Raw genomic sequence first — 15480 nt, forward strand, 5'->3', positions numbered from 1 at the left:
ATGTAATAAATAATATGCGCTCGAATTAAAAGAAATGCCCGCGCTCGTCCAGGATTTGAACCAGGGACCTCCCCCACCCAAAGCGGGAATCCCCAATAGTATTTGATGAATTTATACCCAATAGTATTTGATGATTATATTATTCATCATATATATATATATATATATATATATATATATATATATATATATATATATATATGTAGCAGGTACGCGTCTTCTACTCCTTGAATCCACTGTGAGTTCAGGCAGGCAAGTGAAGGGCCGAGTATTGCTGCGCTGTGGTTTTATACCATAGAGGATAACGGTGCATGGCAGGGATGCGCAACCTGACGTAGTGCGCCAGGGCTGTGCAACCTTATCCTATATCACCCCCCCGCTGAGTGTGTTTGGCTAGAATATATAGGCTGGTTTTGCTCTATCGATCGATATCTTAGTTTCCTTGCCGTTTCTTATCACTGTCATAGTTTTATCCGAACGGCCTACTACTTCGTAAGGTCCTGTGTACGGCGGTTGTAATCCTGTCCTTATGGTGTCTTCCCGGATAAAAATTTGCCGAGCCGTTGATAAATCCGGGTGGACAAAGTTGTAATTATTTCCGTGATTCGAAGCGGGCGTTGCCTTAAGCGTTTTGACCGTTTGTCGAAGTTTTTGGAGAACCTGGTGTGTGTCTTGTGTGTTCTGATGGTCTTCGAAAAATTCTCCTGGAAGCCGAAGAGGTTCGCCATACACCATTTCAGCTGGAGAAGCTTGCAAGTCTTGCTTCCATACAGACCGCAATCCGAGTAGTACTAGCGGCAACGCATCCAGCCAGCTCTTATTGTTGTGGCACATAATAGCTGATTTAAAGGATCTGTGAAAACGCTCGACCATGCCGTTTGCACTGGGGTGATAAGCTGTGGTGTAAGTTATTTTCGACCCTGTAAATTTACCAATGGCGTCAAATAGGCGGGATTTAAATTGGACTCCGCGATCGCACGTTACTTCTGTGGGGCAGCCAAAACGAGATATCCATCCCTCTATAAATGCTTGCGCTACTGACTCGGCTGTTATATCTCGAAGTGGGATGACTTCTGGCCACCTTGTGAATCTACATATTACTGTTAAGCAATACTTGAATCCTCGTGCGCTTGGAAAGGGTCCGATCAGATCTAAATGTATGTGAGAAAATCGTCGGGTAGGAAGCAAAAATTTACCAAGCGGTGCTCGCGTGTGGCGATGAATTTTGCTGCGTTGACAAGGAATGCACTCCCTCGTCCAGGCTCGACAGTCCTTGTTCACTGACGGCCAAACAAATCGTTGGGATACCATTTTCACTGTGGCATTTCTTCCAGGATGGCTTAGGTTGTGAAGTGCGTTAAAAACTTGTTTCCTTAACGTCTTCGGAACGAAAGGTCTTGGAATATTAGTGGATACATCGCAATATACGTTAATGGTAGTACCCGGAAGACGTACTGACTTCAGGATCAATGAAGAACTGTTCTTTAGGCAGCTTTGCAGCTCCGCGTCATCTTGTTGTTCCTTTGCGATTATGTTATAATCTGCATTCGACGATACATGTAATTCTTCGATCCGGGATAAAGCATCAGCTACGACGTTTTCTTTTCCTTCAATGTGCTTTATTTCCGTTGTAAATTGTGCTATAAAAGTTAGTTGATTCAGTTGAACTGGCGGCAATTTGTCCTGTTTCTGTTGGAAGACAAATGTTAGCGGTTTATGGTCTGTGTATACTACGAAATGTTGTCCATCAAGAAAGTGCCTAAAATGTCGGATAGCTTCAAAGATTGCTAGAAGTTCTCGGTAGTATGTTGGCCATTCGCATTGGCGTTTAGAAATTTTCTTCGAGAAGAAAGCTAGTGGTTGCCATGTTTTCCCTATTTGTTGTTGCAGCGATGCTCCTATTGAAATTGTACTAGCGTCTGTAAACAAAGCTAACTTGCCGTTGACCACTGGGTGATGTAAAAGAGTAGCATTTGATAGGCTTTCTTTGCAATTAATAAAAGCCTGCTGTAGTTGCTCGTTCCATTCTATGATAGTGTTATTTTTAACGTTTGGTCCTTCTAGCAGTTTTTGAAATGGAGCTTGCAATTCAGCCGCACGGGGAATGCATCGGCGAAAATAATTAATCATTCCTAAAAATCTGCGCAATTCTTGTATGTTAGTAGGAGGTTTGATTCTTACAAGAGCTTCCACTCGTTCCTTAATTCGGCGTATACCATCTTTAGAGACTGTGTATCCCAAAAAATCAATTTCCGGGACACTAAATATGCATTTGTCACAGTTGATTATGATACCATACTGCTGAAGTCTTTCGAAAATGCTTCGTAGATGTCTTGTATGCTTTTCCTGGTTTCTTGATGCAATTAGCAAATCGTCGATATAAGCATAGCAAAAATCCATACCTTGTGTGACTTCGTCGATAAACCTTTGAAAGGTTTGGCCTGCATTACGAAGTCCGAAGGTCATATAAGGAAATTCGAAGAGTCCGAAAGGAGTTGTAATTGCTGTTTTTGGTATATCCTCCTCGTTGACCGGAATTTGGTTGTAAGCCTTCACCAAGTCGATTTTGGAAAAAACTTTCATTCCTTGAAGATGCTGCGTAAAATCGTAAATGTGCTTTACCGGGTATCTATCTGGAATAGTACGAGCTGTCCCATAAGTCGCCATTTTCGCACCATTTGCCGTATATAACGTATATTCGGTACGCGGATGCTGCCCTTTCAGTTTTCTGCGAGGGTATACACAAAGATCCGCGCCCGTGTCGACTAAAAATTCTTGTTTGGATGCTTTGTCAATAAGTAATAGGCGGCTTGTTGAGCTAATTAATTGACAGTCATGCGCCGCATTCATTGACTGTCGTTTAAGTTTAAAGATTTAAATGAACAAGGATTATTACACTTCCGTGCTTTAGCTCCGAATCTTGAGTGGTACTGGCAATAGCCGCGTGAAGATGGAGGCACGACTTTCGACCTTGATGGTAAGGTTCGGTACCTGGCTTGGGTGAGGGCTTCAACTTGCTTAGTTAACAAATCAATCTTCGAATTTAATGTAGCGTTCTGGTTTTGAAGCTCCAAAATTTGTTCTGAAATGGTATGATTTATTTCTTTAGACGTGGATGGAACTTGTTTACTAACTGCTTGGATTTGATGCTGCAGCGATATATCGGCGATTTTATCCGCCATGTCTGCTATTTTATCCAATTCGAGATTGTCGTGTGCTGATATGATGGCTTGAATATTTTCTGGAAGCCGCCTGATCCACAATATCTTGAGAATACTATCGTCGACTTTTGCCCCGCCTAGTGCGCGCAAATGACGCAAAAACTGCGATGGTCGTCTGTCGCCGATTTCTTCTCTGTCCAGTAACTGTTCTAACTTGCGATCTTCTGACATCGATACTCTCTTGATGAGGGTACATTTCAGTGTTTCATACTTATTCTCTGTTGGTGGTTTCAAAATAATGTCTTCAACCTCGGCTGCATATTGTGTCTCTAAGTATGCGATTGCTACGTAAAACTTTGTAGTGTCAGCTGATATATTCGAAAGCGCAAATTGTCCCTCAAGTTGCGCAAACCATAGCTGAGCCTTTTCAGGCCAAAACGGCGGAACTTTGACACCGACTCTTTCCACCTGAGGTGGCGGGAAAGATATTTGCTCTGGCTTCTCCGGTTTTGACATGCTCGACTATTCTCACGTCAGGGGTCACCAATGTAGCAGGTACGCGTCTTCTACTCCTTGAATCCACTGTGAGTTCAGGCAGGCAAGTGAAGGGCCGAGTATTGCTGTGCTGTGGTTTTATACCATAGAGGATAACGGTGCATGGCAGGGATGCGCAACCTGACGTAGTGCGCCAGGGCTGTGCAACCTTATCCTATATATATATATATATATATATATATATATATATATATATATATATATATATATATATATATATATATAATTTGCACAAGCCCGGACCTTCCTTTAAATTCGAGCACATATTATTTACTACAATGTTGTACATTGAATGCAACACAAACACGCACTGGGTAGAATATGTCGCTCGTTGGTCTAGGGGTATGATTTCCGCTTTGGGTGCGGGTGGTCCCAAGTTCAAATCCCGGACGAGCACGGACATTTCTTCAAATTCGAGTTCCTATTATTTACTACAATACAATACATACCCATTATTGTTAAATAATTATAATTATTGTTTATGCTACATATAATTTACTCCTACTATTATCAACAGCGCGATAACAGCCTCCGTGGCGCAATTGGCTAGCGCGTTCTGCTGTTAACCGAAAGGTTGGTGGTTCGAGCCCACCCGGGGGCGTAAAGTAATTACTGTTTATACTCTGGAGTATTCAATGCACATTGTTTATACCCAATAGTATTTGATGATATATACATACAAAAATCGATAAAATATCGCATACAAAAATCGATAAAAATGAAAAAACAAATTAATTTATTGAAAAGAATAGGATAAATAAAAAAATTTATAAATTATTAATGATGTTTATATAAGTGTCATGTAAAATATTTGTGTCGGTTCTTAGATTTATGCTATTGTTAGTCCGAACTATTAACATTGATTCTGCCATGCTCCGTTTAAATGAGTCTTTCTCATGGAATAAAATTTGGGGATTGTCATAATCAAACTTATGGTTGTTGATATTAGCATGATGCACAAGTGTACTTTTAAATTTTTTGTTATCTATTCTTTCACATTGTAATTCATGTTGCCTGAGTCTGAAAAAATAGATAACAAAAAATTTAAAAGTACACTTGTGGATCATGCTAATATCAACAACCATAAGTTTGATTTTGACAATCCTCAAATTTTATTCCATGAGAAAACTTATTTAAACGGAGCATGGCAGAATCAATGTTAATAGTTCGGACTAACAATAGCATAAATCTAAGAACCGACACAAATATTTTACATGACACTTATATAAACATCATTAATAATTTATAAATTTTTTCATTTATCTTTTTCTTTTCAATAAATTAATTTGTTTTTTCATTTTTATCGATTTTTATATGCGATAGCACTCCTTTTGTTTACATTATAATGATACCCATTCTGTCTCCATCTAGATAAGTACTTAAAATTTGTTTAGAATATTTCTGTAAGTGTTATATGTTTCTTTAGTACTGTGTCAAGCATTGCAAGGAATAGTTGGTGTTTTTAGTATATCAAAAATTAAATGAAATTTAAATAAATTATTAAAGAATGTGTAGTATATAAGTAACTGTTTTTGAAATTACACTGAAGATGAGACACACCATGGTCTCGAAACGTCTGTAATCATAAAATAAAGTTGTGTTAAACAAATCTGAGTGCTGTTTTGTTCATATTAAACAATTAATATATATATATATATATATATATATATATATATATATAATTTGCACGAGCCCGGACATTTCTTTAAATTCGAGCACATATTATTTACTACAGTATTGTATATTGGATCGAGAACATATTATTTACAACAACGTTGTACATTGGTTCCAACACAAACATGCACTGGATAAAACACGTGGCTTGTTGGCCTAGGGTTATGATTTCGGCTTAGATATTAAACGTAAGTGCAAATCCAAAAGTTGGGTTAGGGAATGCAACACAAACACACACTGGGTAGAATATGTCGCTCGTTGGTCTAGGGGTATGACTTCCGCTTTGGGTGCGGGCATTTCTTTAAATTCGGGTACCTATTATTTACTACAATGTTTTATATTGGGTCGTTGGTCTAGGGGTATGATTTCCGCTTAGGGTGCGGGAGGTCCCGGGTTCAAGTCCCGGACGAGCCCGGACGTTTCTTCAAATTCAAGTATCTATTATTTACTACAATGCTTTAAATTGGATCATTGCTCTAGGGGTATGATTTCTGCTTAAGGTGCGGGATGTCCCGGGTTCAAATCCCGGACGAGCCCGGACATTTCTTTAAACTCGAGTACATATTATTTACTACAATATTGTATATTGGATCGAAAATATATTATTTACTACAATGTTGTACATTGTATCCTTTTGTATTTCTTTAAATTCGAGCACATATTATTTACTACAACGTTGTACATTGGACGCAACATGGGTTACAGATTAGTGTAGATATAAGTTCCATGTTAGAATAAGCAATGTTTTAGGATAAGTGATTTTTAAATGTAAATATAGGTTAGTTAATTAAGTAACAAACAAACGCCTTCTCATTAGTAATATTTAAAGGAACTAGTCTCTTACAGGATCGCGACGTCACGGTTAGCTTGTAGAAAGACCGCGAATGTTCAAACAATAATAATATATTAGAGCATGACTAAAGGAGTATAGTAAAAAAATAAAAGGATATTCATGACAAATAAAAAGGGGTCCATGACAATATATATAATTCAACCCTACTATTGTCAGCATTACGACAAGGGTCTACGAGGGAAAATGTTTAATATTTATACCTTAGAATATTCAATAAAAATTGTTTATATCTAATAGTATTTCATGATTTTATTGTTTATCATATATATAGTTTATCCCTAGTATTATCAGCATTATGACAAGGGCCTATTGTAATTATTGTTTGTGTTATATATAATTTACTCATATTATTATCAACAGCATAACAAGAGCCTCCGTGGCGCAATTGGCTAGCGCGTTCGGCTGCTAACCGAAATAGTATTTCATGATTTTATTGTTTATCATATGTATAGTTTACCTGTTGGGCTTTAACCGAAAGGTTGGTGGATTGAACCCACCCGGGGGCGTAGAATAATTGTTATTCATACCCATTATTGTTCAATAATTATAATTATTGTTTATGCTATATATAATTTACTCCTACTATTATCAACAGCGCGATAAGAGCCTCCGTGGCGCAATTGGCTAGCGCGTTCAGCTAATAACCCAAAGGTTGGTGGTTCGACCCCACCCGGGGGCGTAAAGCAGTTATTGCTTATACTCTGGAATATTCAATGCATATTGTATATACTCAATAGTATTTGATAATTATATTATTCATTTCTTTAAATTCGAGCGCATATTATTTACTACAATGTTGTACATTGGATGCAACACAAACACGCACTGGGTGGAACATGTGGTTAGTTGGTCTAGGGGTATGATTCCCGCTTTGGGTGGGGGAGGTCCCGGGTTCAAATCCTGGACGAGCGCGGTCATTTCTTTTAATTCGAGCGCATATTATTTATTACATGGGGGTACAGCGTTTCAGAAGCTGTCCCTCAAACCGAAAGTAGACTTTGTATAGTTTGCATAGTTTATAGGAGTGAAGTAAATGTTAACTATTTGTGTGTAAAGTGAATCGGGGCCCGATGTATGGACAGGTATTGGGCACTGCTTGCGCCGTGGGTTACAGATTAGTGTAGCTTATTGGGTATAAGTATAATCGTTGTTTATACCCATTATTGTTCAATAAGTATAATTATTGTTTATGCTATATATAATTTAATTATCAAGAAGCGATAAGAGCCTCCGTGGCGCAATTGGCTTGTGCGTTCGGCTGTTAACCGAAAGGTTGGTGGTTCGAGCCAACCCGGAGGCGTAAAGAAGTTATTATTTATACTCTGAAATATTCAATGCATATTGTTTATACCAAATAGTATTTGGTGATTATATTATTTATCATATATGTAGTTTACACGAGCCCAGACATATCTTTAAATTCGAGCACATATTATTTACTACAGTATTGTATATTGGATCGAGAACATATTATTTACAACATTGTTGTACATTGGTTCCAACACAAACACGCAGTAGGCAGTCTAGGGGTATGATTCCCACTTTGGGTGCGGGAGGTATAGGGAAAAATACCGGACGAGCCCCGGACATATCTTTAAATTCGAGCACATATTATTTACTACAGTATTGTATATTGGATCGAAAACATATTATTTACAACATTGGATGCAACACAAATACGCAGTGGGTACAACCCGTGGCTCGTTGGTCTAGGGGTATGATTTCCGCTTAGGGTGCGGGAGGTCCCGTGTTCAAATCCCGGACGAGCCCAGACTTTTCTTTAAATTCGAGCACATATTATTTATTACAAAGTTGTACATTGGATGCAACACAAACACGCACTGGGTAGAACATGTGGTAAGTTGGTCTAGGGGTATGATTACCGCTTTGGGTGGGGGAGGTCCCGGGTTCAAATCCTGGACGAGCGCGGGCATTTCTTTTAATTCGAGCGCATATTATTTATTACATGGGGGTACAGCGTTTCAGAAGCTGTCCCTCAAACCAAAAGTAGACTTTGTATAGTTTGTATACTTTATAGGAGTGAAGTAAATGTTAACTATTTGTGTGTAAAGTGAATCGGGCCCGATGTATGGACAGGTATTGGGCACTGGTTGCGCCGTGGGTTACAGATTAGTGTAGTTTATTGGGTATAAGTATAATCGTTGTTTATACCCATTATTGTTCAATAAGTATAATTATTGTTTATGCTATATATAATTTAATTATCAAGAACCGATAAGAGCCTCCGTGGCGCAATTGGCTTGTGCGTTCGGCTGTTAACCGAAAGGTTGGTGGTTCGAGCCAACCCGGGGGCGTAAAGTAGTTATTATTTATACTCTGAAATATTCAATGCATATTGTTTATACCAAATAGTATTTGATGATTATATTATTTATCATATATGTAGTTTACACGAGCCCAGACATATCTTTAAATTCGAGCACATATTATTTACTACAGTATTGTATATTGGATCGAGAACATTATTTACAACATTGTTGTACATTGGTTCCAACACAAACACGCAGTGGGCAGTCTAGGGGTATGATTCCCACTTTGGGTGCGGGAGGTATCGGGAAAAATACCGGACGAGCCCCGGACATATCTTTAAATTCGAGCACATATTATTTACTACAGTATTGTATATTGGATCGAAAACATATTATTTACAACATTGGATGCAACACAAATACGCAGTGGGTACAACCCGTAGCTCGTTGGTCTAGGGGTATGATTTCCGCTTAGGGTGCGGGAGGTCCCGGGTTCAAATCCCGGACGAGCCCGGACTTTTCTTTAAATTCGAGCACATATTATTTATTACAATTTTGTACATTGAATCCAACACAAACACGCACTGGGTAGAACATGTGGTTAGTTGGTCTAGGGGTATGATTCCCGCTTTCGGTGGGGGAGGTCCCGGCTTCAAATCCTGGACGAGCGCGGGCATTTCTTTTAATTCGAGCGCATATTATTTATTACATGGGGGTACAGCGTTTTAGAAGCTGTCCCTCAAACCGAAAGTAGACTTTGTATAGTTTGTATAGTTTATAGGAGTGAAGTAAATGTTAACTATTTGTGTAAAAAGTGAATATTCAATAAAAATTGTTTATATCTAATAGTATTTCATGATTTTATTGTTTATCATATATATAGTTTATCCCTAGTTTCATCAGCATTATGACAAGGGCCTATTGTAATTATTGTTTGTGTTATATATAATTTACTCATATTATTATCAACAGCACAACAAGAGCCTCCGTGGCGCAACTGGCTAGCGCGTTCGGCTGCTAACCGAAATAGTATTTCATGATTTTATTGTTCATCATATGTATAGTTTACTTGTTAGGCTTTAACAGAAAGGTTGGTGGATTGAACCCACCCGGGGGCGTACAATAATTGTTATTCATACCCATTATTGTTCAATAATTATAATTATTGTTTATGCTATATATAATTTACTCCTACTATTATCAACAGCGCGATAAGAGCCTCCGTGGCGCAATTGGCTAGCGCGTTCGGCTAAGAACCGAAAGGTTCGTGGTTCGACCTCACCCGGGGGCGTAAAGCAGTTATTGTTTATACTCTGGAATATTCAATGCATATTGTATATACTCAATAGTATTTGATGATTATATTATTCATTTCTTTAAATTCGAGTACATATTATTTACTACAGTATTGTATATTGGATCGAAAACATATTATTTATGACAATGTTGTACATTAGTTCCAACACAAACACGCACTGAATAAAACTCGTGGCTTGTTGGTCTAGGGTTATGATTTCGGCTTAGATATTCAACGTAAGCGGAAAATAATGTGTAAAATGTGTTTATTGAGTAGAATCCATGGCATGTTGTACATTGGATGGAACACAAATACGCAGTGGGTACAACCCGTGGCTCGTTGGTCTAGGGGTATGATTCCCGCTGTGGGTGCGGAGGTCCCGGGTTCAAATCCCGGACGAGCCCGGATATTTCTTTAAATTCGTGTGCCTATTATTCACTACAATGTTGTACATTGAATCCAACACAAACACGCAGTGGGCAGTCTTAGGGGTATGATTCCCACTTTGGGTGCGGGAGGTATTGGTATAAATACCGGACGAGCCCCGGACATATCTTTAAATTCGAGCACATATTATTTACTACAGTATTGTATATTGGATCGAAAACATATTATTTACAATAATGTTGTACATTAGTTCCAACACAAACACGCACTGAATAAAACTCGTGGCTTGTTGGTCTAGGGTTATGATTTCGGCTTAGATATTAAACGTAAGCGGCAAATCATGTGTAAAATGTGTTTATTGAGTAGAATCCATGGCATGTTGTACATTGGATGCAACACAAATACGCAGTCGGTACAACCCGTGGCTCGTTGGTCTAGGGGTATGATTCCCGCTTTGGGTGCGGGAGGTCCCGGGTTCAAATCCCGGACGAGCCCGGACATTTCTTTAAATTCGAGTGCCTATTGTTCACTACAATGTTGTACATTGAATCCAACACAAACACGCAGTGGGCAGTCTTAGGGGTATGATTCCCACTTTGGGTGCGGGAGGTATCGGTATAAATACCGGACGAGCCCCGGACATATCTTTAAATTCGAGCACATATTATTTACTACAGTATTGTGTATTGAATCGAAAACATATTATTTACAACAATGTTGTACATTGGTTCCAACACAAACACGCACTGAATAAAACTCGTGGCTTGTTGGTTTAGGGTTATGATTTCGGCTTAGATATTAAACGTAAGTGGCAAATCATGTGTAAAATGTGTTTATTGAGTAGAACCCGTGGCATGTTGTACATTGGATGCAACACAAATACGCAGTGGGTACAACCCGTGGCTCGTTGGTCTAGGGGTACGGACGAGCCCGGACTTTTCTATAAATTCGAGCACATATTAATTACTACAATGTTGTACATTGGATGCAACACAAACACGCACTGGGTGGAACATGTGGTTAGTTGGTCTAGGGGTATGATTCCCGCTTTGGGTGGGGGAGGTCCCGGGTTCAAATCCTGGACGAGCGCGGTCATTTCTTTTAATTCGAGCGCATATTATTTATTACATGGGGGTACAGCGTTTCAGAAGCTGTCCCTCAAACCGAAAGTAGACTTTGTATAGTTTGCATAGTTTATAGGAGTGAAGTAAATGTTAACTATTTGTGTGTAAAGTGAATCGGGGCCCGATGTATGGACAGGTATTGGGCACTGGTTGCGCCGTGGGTTACAGATTAGTGTAGCTTATTGGGTATAAGTATAATCGTTGTTTATACCCATTATTGTTCAATAAGTATAATTATTGTTTATGCTATATAATTTAATTATCAAGAAGCGATAAGAGCCTCCGTGGCGCAATTGGCTTGTGCGTTCGGCTGTTAACCGAAAGGTTGGTGGTTCGAGCCAACCCGGGGGCGTAAAGTAGTTATTATTTATACTCTGAAATATTCAATGCATATTGTTTATATACAATAGTTTTGGTGATTATATTATTTATCATATATGTAGTTTACACGAGCCCAGACATATCTTTAAATTCGAGCACATATTATTTACTACAGTATTGTATATTGGATCGAGAACATATTATTTACAACATTGTTGTACATTGGTTCCAACACAAACACGCAGTAGGCATCTAGGGGTATGATTCCCACTTGGGTGCGGGAGGTATAGGGAAAAATACCGGACGAGCCCCGGACATATCTTTAAATTCGAGCACATATTTTACTACAGTATTGTATATTGGATCGAAAACATATTATTTACAACATTGGATGCAACACAAATACGCAGTGGGTACAACCGTGGCTCGTTGGTCTAGGGTATGATTTCCGCTTAGGTGCGGGAGGTCCCGTGTTCAAATCCCGGACGAGCCCAGACTTTTCTTTAAATTCGAGCACATATTATTTATTACAAAGTTGTACATTGGATGCAACACAAACACGCACTGGGTAAAACATGTGGTAAGTTGGTCTAGGGGTATGATTACCGCTTTGGGTGGGGGAGGTCCCGGGTTCAAATCCTGGACGAGCGCGGGCATTTCTTTTAATTCGAGCGCATATTATTTATTACATGGGGGTACAGCGTTTCAGAAGCTGTCCCTCAAACCAAAAGTAGACTTTGTATAGTTTGTATACTTTATAGGAGTGAAGTAAATGTTAACTATTTGTGTAAAAAGTGAATATTCAATAAAAATTGTTTATATCTAATAGTATTTCATGATTTTATTGTTTATGATATATATAGTTTATCCCTAGTTTCATCAGCATTATGACAACGGGCCTATTGTAATTATTTTGTGTTATATATAATTTACTAATATTATTATCAACAGCACAACAAGAGCCTCCGTGGCGCAACTGGCTAGCGCGTTCGGCTGCTAACGAAATAGTATTTCATGATATTATTGTTCATCATATGTATAGTACTTGTTAGGCTTTAACAGAAAGGTGGTGGATTGAACCCACCGGGGGCGTACAATAATTGTTATTCATACCCATTATTGTTCAATAATTATAATTATTGTTTATGCTATATATAATTTACTCCTACTATTATCAACAGCGCGATAAGAGCCTCCGTGGCGCAATTGGCTAGCGCGTTCGGCTAAGAACAGAAAGGGTCGTGGTTCGACCTCACCGGGGGCGTAAAGCAGTTATTGTTTATACTCTGGAATATTCAATGCATATTGTATATACTCAATAGTATTTGATGATTATATTATTCATTTCTTTAAATTCGAGTACATTTATTTACTACAGTATTGTATATTGGATCGAAAACATATATTTATGACAATGTTGTACATTAGTTCCAACACAAACACGCACTGAATAAACTCGTGGCTTGTTGGTCTAGGGTTATGATTTCGGCTTAGATATTCAACGTAAGCGGCAATAATGGTAAAATGTGTTTATTGAGTAGAATCCATGGCATGTTGTACATGGATGAAACACAATAGCAGTGGGTACAACCCGTGGCTTGTGGTCTAGGGGTATGATTCCCCCGTGGGTGCGGAGGTCCGGGTTCAAATCCCGGACGAGCCCGGATATTTCTTAAATTCGAGTGCCTATTATTCACTACAATTGTACATTGAATCCAACACAAACACGCAGTGGGCAGTCTTAGGGGTATGATTCCCACTTTGGGTGCGGGAGGTATTGGTATAAATACCGGACGAGCCCCGGACATATCTTTAAATTCGAGCACATATTATTACTACCAGTATGTATATTGGATCGAAAATATTATTCACAATAATGTGTACATTAGTTCCAACACAAACACGCACTGAATAAAACTGTGGCTTGTGGTCTAGGGTTATGATTTCGGCTTAGATATTAAACGTAAGCGGCAAATCATGTGTAACAATGTGTTTATTGAGTAGAATCCATGGCATGTTGTACAGGATGCACACAAATACGCAGTCGGTACAACCCGTGGGCTCGTTGGTCTAGGGGTATGATTCCCGTTTGGGTGCGGGAGGTCCGGGTTCAAATCCCGGACGAGCCCGGACATTTCTTTAAATCGAGTGCCTATTGTTCACTACAATGTTGTACATTGAAATCCAACACAAACACGCAGTGGGCAGTCTTAGGGGATGATTCCCACTTTGGGTGCGGGAGGTATCGGTATAAATACCGGACGAGCCTCGGACATATCTTTAAATTCGAGCACATATTATTTATTACAGTATTGTATATTGAATCGAAAACATATTATTTACAAACAATGTTGTATTGGTTCCAACAAAAGACGCACTGAATAAAACTCGTGGCTTGTTGTTTAGGGTTATGATTTCGGCTTAGATATTAAACGTAAGTGGCAAATCATGTGTAAAATGTGTTTATTGAGTAGAACCGTGGCATGTTGTACATTGGATGCAACACAAATACGTAGTGGGTACAACCCGTGGCTCGTTGGTTAGGGGTATGATTCGCTTAGGGTGCGGGAGGTCCCGGGTTCAATCCCGGACGAGCCCGGACTTTTCTATAAATTCGAGCACATATTAATTACTACAATGTTGTACATTGGATGCAACACAAACACGCACTGGGTAGAACATGTGGTTAGTTGGTCTAGGGGTATGATTCCGCTATGGGTGAAGAGGTCCCGGGTTCAAATCCTGGACGGCGGGGCATTTCTTTTAATTTGAGCGCATATTATTTATTACATGGGGGTACAGCGTTTCAGAAGCTGTCCTCAAAACCGAAAGTAGATTAGTATAGTTTGCATAGTTTATTGAGTGAAGTAAATATTAACTATTGTGTGTAAAGTGAATCGGGCCCGATGTATGGACAGGTATTGGGCACTGGTTGCGCCGTGGGTTACAGATTAGTGTAGTTTATTGGGTATAGAATAATCGTTGTTTATACCCATTATTGTTCAATAAGTATAATTATTGTTTATGGCTATATATAATTTAATTATCAAGAAGCGATAAGAGCCTCCGTGGCGCAATTGGCTTGTGCGTTCGGCTGTTAACCGAAAGGTTGGTGGTTTGAGCCAACCGGGGGCGTAAAGTAGTTATATTTATACTCTGAAATATTCAATGCATATTGTTTATGTACCAAATAGTTTTGATGATTATATTATTTATCATATATGTAGTTTACACGAGCCCAGACATATCTTTAAATTCGAGCACATATTATTTACTACAGTATTGTATATTGAATCGAGAACATATTATTTACAACATTGTTGTACTTGGTTCCAACACAAACACGCAGTGGGCAGTCTAGGGGTATGATTCCCACTTTGGGTGCTGGATGTATCGGGAAAAATACCGGACGAGCCCCGGACATATCTTTAAATTTGAGCACATATTATTTACTACAGTATTGTATATTGGATCGAAAACATATTAGTACAACATTGGATGCAACACAAATACGCAGTGGGTACAACCCGTGGATCGTTGGTCTAGGGGTATGATTACCGCTTAGGGTGCGGGAGGTCCCGGGTTCAAATCCCGGACGAGCCCGGACATTTTTAAATTCGAGTGCCTATTGTTCACTACAATGTTGTACATTGGATACAACACAAACACGCATTGAAGGACAAGTGGTAAGTTGGTATAGGGGTATGATTACCGCTTTGGGTGGGGGAGGTCCCGGGTTCAAATTCTGGACGAGAGCGGGCATTTCTTTTAATTCGAGCGCATATTATTTATTACATGGGGGTACAGCGTTTCAGAAGCTGTCCCTCAAACCAAAAGT

General features: G+C 39.1%; 1 protein-coding gene and 8 non-coding genes across 9 annotated transcripts; 8 read left to right on the top strand and 1 right to left on the bottom strand.

The window, feature by feature from the left end:
- Positions 1–2846: 2846 nt before the first annotated feature.
- On the bottom strand, positions 2847–3677 carry LOC113382358. The gene has a single exon (XM_026620783.1). The coding sequence runs from the start codon at positions 3675–3677 to the stop codon at positions 2847–2849; it is 831 nt and encodes a 276-aa protein (XP_026476568.1).
- Positions 3678–4243: 566 nt separating this feature from the next.
- Positions 4244–4317, top strand: Trnan-guu. The gene has a single exon. It is a non-coding gene; the product is annotated as a tRNA-Asn (tRNA).
- Positions 4318–5732: 1415 nt separating this feature from the next.
- Positions 5733–5804, top strand: Trnap-agg. The gene has a single exon. It is a non-coding gene; the product is annotated as a tRNA-Pro (tRNA).
- A 2137-nt stretch (positions 5805–7941) lies between these two features.
- Positions 7942–8013, top strand: Trnap-agg. The gene has a single exon. It is a non-coding gene; the product is annotated as a tRNA-Pro (tRNA).
- Positions 8014–8954: 941 nt separating this feature from the next.
- On the top strand, positions 8955–9026 carry Trnap-agg. Its single transcript has one exon. It is a non-coding gene; the product is annotated as a tRNA-Pro (tRNA).
- A 704-nt stretch (positions 9027–9730) lies between these two features.
- On the top strand, positions 9731–9804 carry Trnal-aag. The gene has a single exon. It is a non-coding gene; the product is annotated as a tRNA-Leu (tRNA).
- Positions 9805–10143: 339 nt separating this feature from the next.
- Positions 10144–10214, top strand: Trnap-ugg. Its single transcript has one exon. It is a non-coding gene; the product is annotated as a tRNA-Pro (tRNA).
- Positions 10215–10620: 406 nt separating this feature from the next.
- Positions 10621–10692, top strand: Trnap-ugg. The gene has a single exon. It is a non-coding gene; the product is annotated as a tRNA-Pro (tRNA).
- A 4481-nt stretch (positions 10693–15173) lies between these two features.
- Positions 15174–15245, top strand: Trnap-agg. Its single transcript has one exon. It is a non-coding gene; the product is annotated as a tRNA-Pro (tRNA).
- Positions 15246–15480: the final 235 nt, after the last annotated feature.

This window comes from Ctenocephalides felis, unplaced genomic scaffold, assembly GCF_003426905.1.
Source record: "Ctenocephalides felis isolate EL2017-DRISC unplaced genomic scaffold, ASM342690v1 CF-g0.4_SCAFFOLD_03428, whole genome shotgun sequence".
NCBI lineage: Eukaryota > Metazoa > Arthropoda > Insecta > Siphonaptera > Pulicidae > Ctenocephalides > Ctenocephalides felis.